The 11,425-nt window shown below is 40.6% G+C and overlaps 1 protein-coding gene across 2 annotated transcripts; it reads left to right on the top strand.

The window, feature by feature from the left end:
* The first annotated feature begins 612 nt into the window (after positions 1–612).
* On the top strand, positions 613–9,541 carry ppm1f (protein phosphatase, Mg2+/Mn2+ dependent, 1F). 2 transcript variants are annotated; one of them, XM_032577913.1, is made up of 8 exons: positions 613–964; positions 2,119–2,321; positions 5,118–5,248; positions 5,982–6,178; positions 6,256–6,444; positions 6,536–6,679; positions 7,887–7,980; positions 8,923–9,541. In XM_032577913.1, the coding sequence occupies exons 2-8, from the start codon at positions 2,155–2,157 to the stop codon at positions 9,252–9,254; spliced, it is 1,254 nt and encodes a 417-aa protein (XP_032433804.1). In that variant the 5' UTR covers positions 613–964; positions 2,119–2,154; the 3' UTR covers positions 9,255–9,541. The 2 variants fall into 2 exon arrangements, with proteins under 2 accessions (XP_032433804.1, XP_032433803.1); XM_032577912.1 differs by having other exon boundaries at positions 708–964; positions 2,130–2,321.
* The last annotated feature ends 1,884 nt before the right edge of the window (positions 9,542–11,425 follow it).

Here is an 11,425-nt window from a genome sequence, read left to right as displayed (position 1 = left end):
ACGCAGCATGTGGCTCTAAAACACACTGGACCTACAGCAGCATATGAAATCATCACTGACTGTGAAACGTAATGCTGAACCTCATGCAGCTTGAATTTGCTGCCTTTCTCTCTTTTTCTTTCTGACTCCAGAACTGTGGAAAAAGGACAGGCCAGTCCTCTTCTCCTGTACACAGGTTAGGTTGTTATGGCACCGTCTAACTCGAAAACAGGTTACCACAAGCAACATGACAACACTTTGCATGCCCCAAATGTTGTCATGTAGTTTTGTTAATGGTTTTTACACTGTGACTAAATGACATCATATTGATGTTCTTAGTTGTCAGAGAGACACCAATAACGCCTTCCTGAGCTCAGAGGTTCAAACTCATGAAAAAGGATGGATTCTATCTGCTAAAATGTTCCTGGAGGTCTTCCACACTCTTTCAGCAAACAGTTGAGACAGAATTGTTCTAGGTTTCACCACTATTTACCAGCTATTTTACCTGCCATTGAAAGTATTCTTAAAAAATGTGTCTGTTAGTCTGTAGCTCATGTATCCATACCAACCGGGGAGATGGAAAAGTGAAAACACTCAACAATTGTCTTGTACCACTTCCTACAGGTGAAAATATCACAGATTTCAAAAGAAAATAAAAAAGGGAGGCAGCGGATAATATAGAAAATAGCGCCATCTTCACTTCCGGAGTGCAATGGTCCCATTTCCAAATATGGTATTGGTCTGCCCCCACCCCTTACTGTTTGCTGCGACGAGGTCCTTCTCAGACGAAGGATCCAACGTAAAGCGGAGCTTTTTTGCAGATCTGTAAACACCATGGATAGTACTCGCTCAGTTCAGATGTTTTCATCGTCCCTGCGGATAGTGGAAGTAGGCAGCGTGGTAAATAAATCTCCTCTCGTCTCCGTGTAGCTGAAGGGCGTGTTTCTGTACCACTATTCTACAAAGGAACTGTGTCCATCTCAGGGTAAGACGAAAACACAACTTTGTGTTTGGGTTAAAATGAGCATTTCTGCACCCATTAGAGTTTTTAGCTTCTGACGAAACAATTCTGGGTGAACATGACCAACCATATGTTTAAAGAAACATTCTAAGGTGTCCGTATTCCGCTCGTCGAGTTTCTCCAGCTTTCTTCTCTGTTTAAGGCAGATTCAACTATACCGTTACTTATCCATCTTTAGTTCGCTCACCTTATAACCACAGCGAGAACTTAAGGACGCCCTTTGTTGTTTTCTAAGGACACTTTAAAATTTTCAAAACTGATTTCCGACACGGGAGAGCATCACGCTCACTTTGAAAGGTGTTGGCTGGCTCTCTGCTGGGTTATTTACGGAAGCTTGTGTTTAAAAGTAAAAAAAAAAAAAAAAAAGCAACATGACTTCCTTTTCCTGCATGCCGACCTGGTTGCGATTTATTTTTAATAGCAATATGAACCACCCGGCAATTGATCTGCTCCACAAAACTGCTTGAAAGTTGTTTATCAAGTTTTTGTCATTTCACAGAATCTTCCCAGGAAACGGGGGTTTCTGAAGATTAAGCTCTAATAGAGAGACATCAAGCTCAGATGATTTGAGCTCAGCCCTGCTGCTCTAATGGGCGATGCAGGACCGTCTCCCCATTGTAACTTATTTCCCATCTTTAAGTTGGGAAAACTTGGGTTGGACAATTGTTGTTTTAGTGTGTAACATAGATTTACCAGTTTAACCAACATATATGTTGTTGGGTCATTTTAGTGAAGTTATTAATTTGTAACATCAAAGTAATAACCATGTTTTTTCTACATTACACAAAATTATTTTTTACACAGATATGGTTTGTTTTGTATTCATATTTCAGTTTATACTTAGTCTATGATTAAAGCCATGTTTCCACCTCTGTACCTGCTTATGTAATGGTGCAATTTACTTGTAAAAATAATAATATATTTTAGTAATACACATGATTAATAAATCCTTACATTTGGAGTTACTATCGTCACTGAACTGAAGCATACTTTTGGCTATTTGCTAGTTTACTGTCATCATATATTTAGCAAAGAAAATACAACTTTTTGTTATATATGATGAATGTCTACATGTCTTCGACCTAAACATGTTCAGTAAAGTCATTTTTCTTGATCAGCTGTTCATCAGATTGCAGAGATCCCAAGCGGCTGGAATGGAGGAAGAGGAGGCCCAGTGCTTCCTGAAGAAGCTTGTGGAGGAATTCCCTGCTGCTCTGAAAGAAGACGCTCCTCTGCCGGTCAGCTCCCTGAGTCAGAGAGTCTCACTGGAGGAGCTGCAAGGAGAGAGCCTGGAGCTGGGCCAGAGGCTGCTGGCTGCTCGGTATGGATATACACTTCATTCATTCTTTTGGCTTGGACCTCAATACCTGCTGTTTGTTACTCATGCCAACTGGGGAATTTAGCTTTGCTACCTTCAACATCATATATAGACAGATAGCAGATAGTTAGATAATAGTTAGATAAACTGATAGATAACAGTTTTGGAGCTTGCATGCATGCTGCTGCAGGAAGCCACTGGGAGGACCTGAGTCTTATCGTTAAGATGGGATCAAAGCGCAGAAGCACAAGTTGTGTTTCTTTATTTGGCCCCGCTGTCTCTAAGAGGGGCTATACTGGGTCCTATCCACACATCCTGCATACTCATTGTGGGTAATAGGCACCATAACCCTTTGCACTCCTCTTGAAGAATGGTTTCAAGAGGACTATCCAAGTTTTTTGAACAAACCTCCCATTTCCTGAAGTATATATCAGCATTCATATATACTCTGAATTCCTGACTTTGCCTTGTATGTCAATACTATTGAAATCACATCCAAATCTACTGTTGCTTGTAACATTCATCCACCATGCTTATGACACTACACCACACCAAGTTATGAAGACCTTTTAAAATACTTTATCTCTCAAACCTTTTAGGATGACATTTTCCATCTCTTTAAAAGCTAGCTTTCATTTTTAAATTTGTTAAATACACTTCAGACATGAAGCCTACACATCACACCCCTGGTTAGACAGAGAATGTTAGATTCCCTGAGCTTTTTTTTTATTTACCTAACTCCTTTATCCACCAGTCCTATGTGTACATGTCTGTGTGTTGCATTCTTCACATACTTTAGCAGCTCTCCCTTGCACTGCTCATTAATGATCCACTGTTAACTCTGCAGGGGGAAGCCATTACAGTTCTAAAAGAAAAGCTACTCATGCTATGTAAACAGTCAGAATATAAAGTGACGTGATGTATGCTTTTCCTTTTTGAGAAGATTCCGACTTTTCAGCTGGTAACAGGAAGGCTGAACAGAAAACAACAAAGCTGGTCTGTTCTGTCTGTTTTAACTTTTAACCTCTGTCTGATATTGAAATGCTGGCGACCTTTTTGGATATTTTGGGTTTAAGGTAAAGAGATTAATAGATTTATTAGAAATAGTTTTTATTGTCCCGCAAAGGAAAAAGTCAGATGTTAACTTCTCTAAACCTCAGAAACATTTGCCATCAGCAGAGCTGGCAGAGAACATGCTTTATGTTATCAACATGGACAAACGGTTTGCTGAACAAATGGCCTTTTAATTACTACTGAACTCAGAGCAGTAATTAAAACAAAACTGTACAAAAATGTATACATTTTTCATTATGATAAAAAAAAAAAACTGCTCTGTTTTCGTTCCGAAACTCATCATGCGACAAGTTTTAGCTTCACCTGGTTCAAATTCTTGAAAACAAAAACAAAAAAAACTCTTATTATCCACCTTTCACTATTCAATTATTAAATGATTAATCTAAGAACTAGTCAACAGATCAGCCCTACAATGTATTGATATTCAGGCTACAGAAATGCCTGAGCTCTTCACATGTTGATGCTAAAAGTGTTCTTTAAGTTGTAGATTCATTCTTTGTTCCAAATGATCAAGCGTTAGGATTGCTGTTATTAGATTTTAGGTAATAAAAGGTCTATTTTATTACCTTAAAAAGTGATTTATTTGTTTATTTGCATCTTTTAGTGTATTTCTAATATTGCATAGACAAGGCCGAAGTGGTTAATTGATAAATCTGCAGAATGTGTCAATTTTTTATCTGATCGATAGAATAATGATTGATTAGCCCTACTTGTGTATAAATGGTACTTCATGAATAAAGTTACCTTTTCTTGATTGCTTATTGGCTGTCCTATAAATAGCTAAAATCTAATTTGCATAAATTGCCATATACATAGAACCTTTATTGAATGCTGACATGAATAATATTGTGGCAGAAACAAAGTGAATAAAAGAAACTAAATATGTTTAGGAATACTTGTGGAATTTAGTTAATGGGTCCCAGTGATTTTTAGTTTTTGTTTTTTATTCCATCATTCCAACCTACCTTGTTTTTTTGTCTTTGGATTGGTGAATCAAAAAAGAAACTCTGGTTGAGTTTCTTAGTTTTCATTTCTTTGATTATTGAGGATAGTTTATGAAGCCAAGTGAGATCAGTAATGAGCGGAACGACCTAGCAGCACCACCTGAGCCTGAATGTTTTCTTTGCTGGTAGGGTCTCTCACTCTTCCGTCTTTTGAAAAAGAGTAGCTAACACCAAACAAGATGGTGTCTTAATGCCATCTTGTGGTAGCAGCAGCATATGTTGCCTCCATCTGTGGAAGTTAAGCCAACTTTTAAGTTGTCTTTAAGGAATAAGAATTTTTCACACTGAAGAGGTGCTGCTTGTTGACAACGGTGCAACTGATTAGTCCTTAGTTGGAAAACAATGAGTAAAATAATTATATAACATTTAGAGAATATATCACAAGCTCATGTGCTTTCTGACATGCCCACATGTTTTCCACTTTACCCTCTCAGGAAGAGCTCATATCCTGTCTACAGAAACACCATTGTTTTGCCTGCTTCCTGCTTCCTAAACTCGGTTTTCTTTTCAAAGATATGACATTTTGTAAAGGACCAGGACTGATAGATGACTTATTTCACTGTTGACTTTACCTGCTGCTTCTTATTGATAAAACTTCTTCAGGGTCTAGATTTCTCTGGAACAAACCTATTTCTATTCTGGGCTTTATGTCCATTTATCTGCCCAGCTGTTTGTTGCCCAAGTTCAGAACTTGATTTGAATGTGCATGTCTGTGATTCAGGGGAGCTCCCTCAGGCCTCAGGATCCTCCTTTGCCAAGCAGCGGTCGCCCAGCTTCTGAAGGACGACCTGTCGCCATTTCACTGTCCACAGGAAGCTCAAGCAAACCTGGAAGATGAGGAAAAAGTTGTCTGTAAGTTGTTCTTTTAGTTGCCTGCTATAAGTAGCAAAAATAAGAATGGGGTATTATTTTAGGACTGAAGCGATTAGTCAGAATGATCATTATCTGGCTGTAATATAAAGACTCAAAAAATGAATGCCACTTGGTGAAAGAACAACATACTCAGGGCAGTAAGTAAGTCAAAACTACACAAAGGTATATACGTTTTGCTTTTAAGATGAAAACCCTAATTGCATGTAAATGTGTTCTATCCAAAACCTCCCCATTGGAATTGTTTGTATCTCCTATTAAGCATCTTTTACTTTCCAATTATGAATCATTAATTAATGACCAGATCAGTCCTACACTGTAAGTTGATCTGAGTTGAGTTGATGTTAAGCTGAGCAGAAAGGCCTGAGCTTTCACATGTCAATATTGGGATAATTCTTTTAGCTACAGATGCATCCCTTGCTACAAAAGGTGAAGAATTCATAGTGTTTTTTTTTTATTTTTTTATTTTCGGTGGGAAAATGTTTATTGTCTTATTTTAAAAAATAATTCAATTATTTGTTTATCTGCATTTCTAATACTGTATGAAAAGACTTGATTGGGTAAATGAAAAATCTGCAGAATGTTAAACTTTTTATCTGATTACTTGATTAATCTACATAATAATTGATGGAATAGTCAATTACTAATATATTTGTTTGGTGCAGTTCTATGCTATTTATTCAAATTTTTATTCTTGGCTCTGCTCTACTTCCAGTACTCGAGTCGGAAGCAGTCCAGCGGCTCTTCCTGAACCATCTGATAGGTGTAGCACTCAGATGGAACCAGGAGCTCCCCTCCTCCTTTCCTTCTCCCAGCTTTCAGTGTTCTCTTCATGCCATCAAGAACACAAGGAGGAAGATGGAGGACAAACATGTGGCGCTGGCTGAATTCAACCAGCTCTTCGGCATTCAGGTAAACACCCTGAAAAGTAAACACTGCTTTGCCAGTGTTCTCCATTGTCACTCAGCCTGACTGTGATCCTGATCTAGGATGGAGTGGAGCGGGCCTACTATGCTGTGTTCGACGGTCACGGGGGAGTGGATGCTGCCGTTTACGCTGCCACTCACCTCCATGTTGCTCTGAGCAAACAGGAGATGCTGCAGAGTAACACAGGCATGGCTTTTAAAACTGCCTTCAACAACACAGACGACATGTTCAGACGCAAAGCCAAGAGAGAGGTATAGTAATGTTCTACAAGCTGTTGTTTTCACTCCATGAACTACACTGTATGCTTCAGATGAATCTATATGTGGAGTTTTGTGTCAACAGCGTCTGCGGAGTGGGAGCACAGGAGTGGCCGTTCTGATTCACGGTCAGCAGTTGACTGTGGCTTGGCTCGGAGACTCTCAGGCAATGTTGGTTAGAAAGGGACAGGTTGTTACACTCATGGAGCCCCACAAACCAGAGAGAGAGGTACATGTTCTGCTAATTCTTCCTGCTTTGTTTCCTGCCATGCCAACAAATGACACTGGTATAATAGAATGGAATTGAGTATACATTTTTGTCCCTAGGAGAAATTTATAATGGACTCAAGGGTGTGCACTGAATAGTTGCTGCTGCCCAAACAAACAATAACAATAACATGCAATACATATAAACAGCTAAAAACGTAGACCACACACAGATTGAAAACAATAACAGATTACCCAGGTTACTGCACACCTTCCATACTATTTAAAATTTTGATTAAAAAAATGTGATGTACCAAAGAGAGTTTTAAAAAATGTAGTTTATTTTTTTGGGATTATGTACCTTCTACAAGAAGGCAAGAGCTCATATTCCAAATATGGGATGTGGGACAGATCCAACAATAACATCTGAGACACAGTCACTGACACTATCTCAGCCTGTTTCTGGTTGTCATGTAGTTAAATAATACAGTACTGAATCAGTCAAGTTTTAAATTTGAAACAATTAGGAATTTATTTTTCAATCTTTCTAACAACAGTGACCTTAGAAGTCTTTGAATTCCTTTCCTTTCTGAAGAGAATACTGTCCCGTCATTTACTACTCTCACGTAGTCAATGACAATGTGATAGTAGTTACAGCAGCTACTTCTAAGTGTGAAAAATTCTCACATTTTCACTGAGCCATCTGTTTTCTACACAAACACAGAGCATGTAGTTCCACATCTAAACAACATTTATTGCATTTATGAATGTTTTGGCTATTAAATCCTCTTTTTGAGGTGTTGAGGTAGAAAAGTTATTGTTCAGAAGTGGGTCCTAGATGCCTGTAAAGGGGTTCAGGACCCCTTTACACTAGCACTTTAAGCTAAGTGCTAGTTTGAAAGGACCTGCCTCCTCACACCAGCAGGCGCACAAAGAAAACAAAACATTATCATTAAATTAAATTGGTGGTTTATTTGTATTCTTATTAGACAAAATAACTTGCAATGTTTAGTATTTTCATCATCAGGAAAACAGTTTGATTATTGATGAGGTGTTTGCTCCTGAATAAGGTAAAGACTTTATTTTCACTAAGCCTCATTGAATGGCCACATTTTCTCCTAATTTTTTCTGACCTGTTTGGGGTCAAAGGTTAAACAGTTTAAACCAGCATACAGACACATTACTGCAGGAGTCAGATGTTCATGTTATTTCTGTTCTCTTTTTTACAGGATGAAAAACAGAGAATAGAAGATCTTGGGGGTTGTATCACCTTCATGGGTTGCTGGCGAGTTAATGGCACCTATGCTGTCTCCAGAGCCATTGGTAAGACATCCTCAACCAATCAGAACACAGAACACAGAATTGTGCCAAGCTACAAAACACTTAGAAAAAGCTTTTGCTATGGTTGTGACTATGTTGTTGAAAATGTACCATGTTGTTGAAAATGGCACAAAAGTTAACTCAGTTTTGACTGACGGCTTGTATCTGATTTGGTGGATTGATGCAGCTGGAAACCTCAATTAACCTAGCTTCACACAGGAATACAGACATTACTTGGCTTAACATGCAGCACCAACTGCAGCAATGCTCTGCTGTGAAACTGTAGACTGTTAATCTCTGTTAACATAGTGTTAAATCCCAATGATCTGAAATTTATCAGCTTGAGTTGTTTTAAAAGTCAAGTCAGATTAAACAGATGATGTGTTGGCTTTCACCACTCTGAAAAAGGATTTTCTTTCCGACATGCTCACAGTAAAATGACATTTTTTACCTCAGGTGGTAGAACCTAATAATGACGTCACAGAATCTCGCAGCAAAAAGTCTGAACTATCCTTTAACTTTTCATTTAGAGACAAGTCTTAATATGAGATATAAACAACAGACTTAATATTTAAGGTGTAAAACTATGTATATTTTTATAAGTATTCCTCTTTAACAATTTGGAACTTGGGCAGTTCAGACAGAAATAACTTCCCTGCATTAAACAGCAACTGAAGTGTTAAAGTGGAGTGCACAACACCTTCAAACTATTAACAATGCACTCATTCTAAAAACTTTAATAATAACCAGGAGGTGGCACTGCTGAGCTTTTTCAGCCTCAGAATGAACTTCTCCAGTTTTCATTGCTGAAGAAGCCTGAAGAGGCTCTGTGTGGGAAACAAAGTGAGCCAATGAAAGCTTCCTCAGTGAAGAGGCTTTTCTGTCTGCCTGATGTGCTGTGAGTTTGCTCCGAGCTGCTAATCCCATTCACATCCCTAAATCCAGGCGACTTCGACCAGAAGCCGTATGTGTCTGGGGACGCTGATTCTTCAACCATCCAGCTGTCGGGGAACGAGGATTATGTGCTGCTAGCGTGTGATGGCTTCTTTGATGCCGTCAAACCTTCCGAGGTCCCAGATCTGGTTGCTGAGGCGCTCCGGGGTGCTGATGACTCTGAAACTGGAGGGAGTCTTCCACCAGACCACGCTGAAGATAGAGTGGGACACAAAGTTGCTGAGAGATTGGTAGGTGATGCCAAGGCGGCAGGGTCCAGCGATAACATCACAGTGATGGTGGTGTTCCTGCGTCCGCCTGGCCAGCTGCTGGCTAACACATAAACCCAGCTGCATCCAGAGGAAAGGAACCATGCAGCTCGCCTCAGGACACACTCAGCCCTCTGCAGACAGCCAGACTAACCCAGAATCCTCACCTCTGACATATCCACAGCTATTATCTGTGCTAGACTGGCACATAACTTGATCTTTTACTCAAGAAATCCAATGTTATATGATCTTATGTGCACTCTAAGTGGAAATTATTGTGGATATCAAAATATACACAGTGCTGTGGAATTAACAGTGTTTTACATTTACATCAACACATATGTAAAAAAATAATGGTAAAACAGTTTCTACCACTAATGAGACATACATACTGTACAGTTCAATGGTAAATATACATCAGTTGGTGGAGAAATCTTCAGTAGCTTGTTTGTAAGTGTGCATCATGTTAAACTAAATGTTTGTTTTGTGCACCTTTTGATCCACTAAACAACACTGACATGATCTGATGAACCTGATGCAGCTCAGCTGTACTAGCAGGAGTGTTCTGACATTTGAAACATTTACCTGAAGCTCACTACTGGAGCTGTATGTTGTGACTTCAGCTGTCTCCTGAATTTTCCACGGATGGAGAGCATCACCAAAAGAACACCAGTGAAGCATAGAGGTGGCAGCATCATACTGTGGGGTTGCTTTTCTTTAGATGGCAGCGGGATTTTTGAAAGGGTGACAGATCCATTTAGCAGTCAACCTTTACCCAAAACCTTCAGGTCTCTGCTGCCAAGTCCAAGCATCCATCCAGATCAACTGAAGTATAAACTATGAGACACAATGTTTTGGAATTGGCTGACAGAGTTCAGATCCAGGCTGTCAAGGTAAATATTGCTAAGTGAAGATGCTGCTGCTGTAGAGACTCCTACCGGAGACTGGATCATGCTGTTGGGTTACAAGAATTAGATCAGCGTGTGTCCACTTATGTCAGGTTATTTGTCCTTTTTAACGTTTTATTCCCCCCCCCCCCCCCCCCCCCCCCCTCCCCACACACACACACACACACACACACACACACTTTCATCCCTGCCCCCCCTCCCCTCCAATAACATTTGCAGATGAATTATAGAGGCCTTATTTACATTGAAGATGTAAAAAGTTTGGAAACAATTTATCATGGTTTCATTTTGATATTTTAACTTTTTAACAGGAGCGTGTAAACTTTTGAGAGCCACAGTTCTTAACTTTGCCGGGTGATGTGTGTATTGTGTGTTGTGTATAGGGATAGTGGTGATAATAGCCCCATAAATCAAACCCAGATAACTAAAACCCATCCCAGCCTGAAAGATGGACTGGTCATCAGTTTGTCACTCGACAACACAGACGAAGAAACACACACACATGCGCACCCCCACCCCCCCACACACACCTACCTGAGGAAAGTTGAGAGTGGTTTGTGTTTAGACAGTGGGAGGAAACTGGAGTACCCAGTGAGAACAGGGAGACCAGGCCGACCCACTGCAGACAGGTCAGTAGGGACCAACACACTCCCAACTTAACTGTCAGGCTTTGACTCACCCGCCAGGTCCTGACTCGGTCTTCAAGGTCTGACTTGGCCGCCAAGGCCTGAATTGGGACTCGGCCGTCAGGGTCTACCTCAACGGCCGAGTCCCGGACCATGAAGACTGACTCGGTCTTCATGGTCGAGTCGGACGATGAAGTTGCCTGCTGGCTCCTGACTAGGCCATCTGGGTCCAAGTTTTAGGGTCAGACTCAGTCTTCAGGGTCCCAATTCTACCTTCAGAGTCCGACTGAGTCATCGGGGTCCGACTCGGCCTAGAGGCTCCAAACTAACCCAGTTGGTTCTGGATGCAGGGTCTGCTGGTGTTAACCAGTCCCCTGCTGGAGTCCTTCAGGTCCTTACCTGATCTGCTCTGACCAGATCTGGTGATGATGTGACCAGTACCTGTTGGCAGACCAGAGTGCCAACAGGTACTTAATATCTGTGCCAACAGGTGTTAACTGTTGGCACAGATATGTTACCAACATATCTGTTACCAACAGTGCTGCTTCCCGTCTGACTCACTGGAGTCAGACGGGAAGCAGCACTCTGTCCTCTGAATGTCCTGTGCACTCTCACTGGAGGGCTGAGCGGTCCAGCTCACACACATCACACTCTCTTCAGGGACTTTCCAAACAGGAAGTCCCATTTGTTCAGTCTGAGCATGTCAGAGGAT

The sequence above is a fragment of the Xiphophorus hellerii genome, chromosome 12 (assembly GCF_003331165.1).
Source record: "Xiphophorus hellerii strain 12219 chromosome 12, Xiphophorus_hellerii-4.1, whole genome shotgun sequence".
NCBI lineage: Eukaryota > Metazoa > Chordata > Actinopteri > Cyprinodontiformes > Poeciliidae > Xiphophorus > Xiphophorus hellerii.
This window is presented reverse-complemented; position numbering and strand designations above follow the sequence as displayed.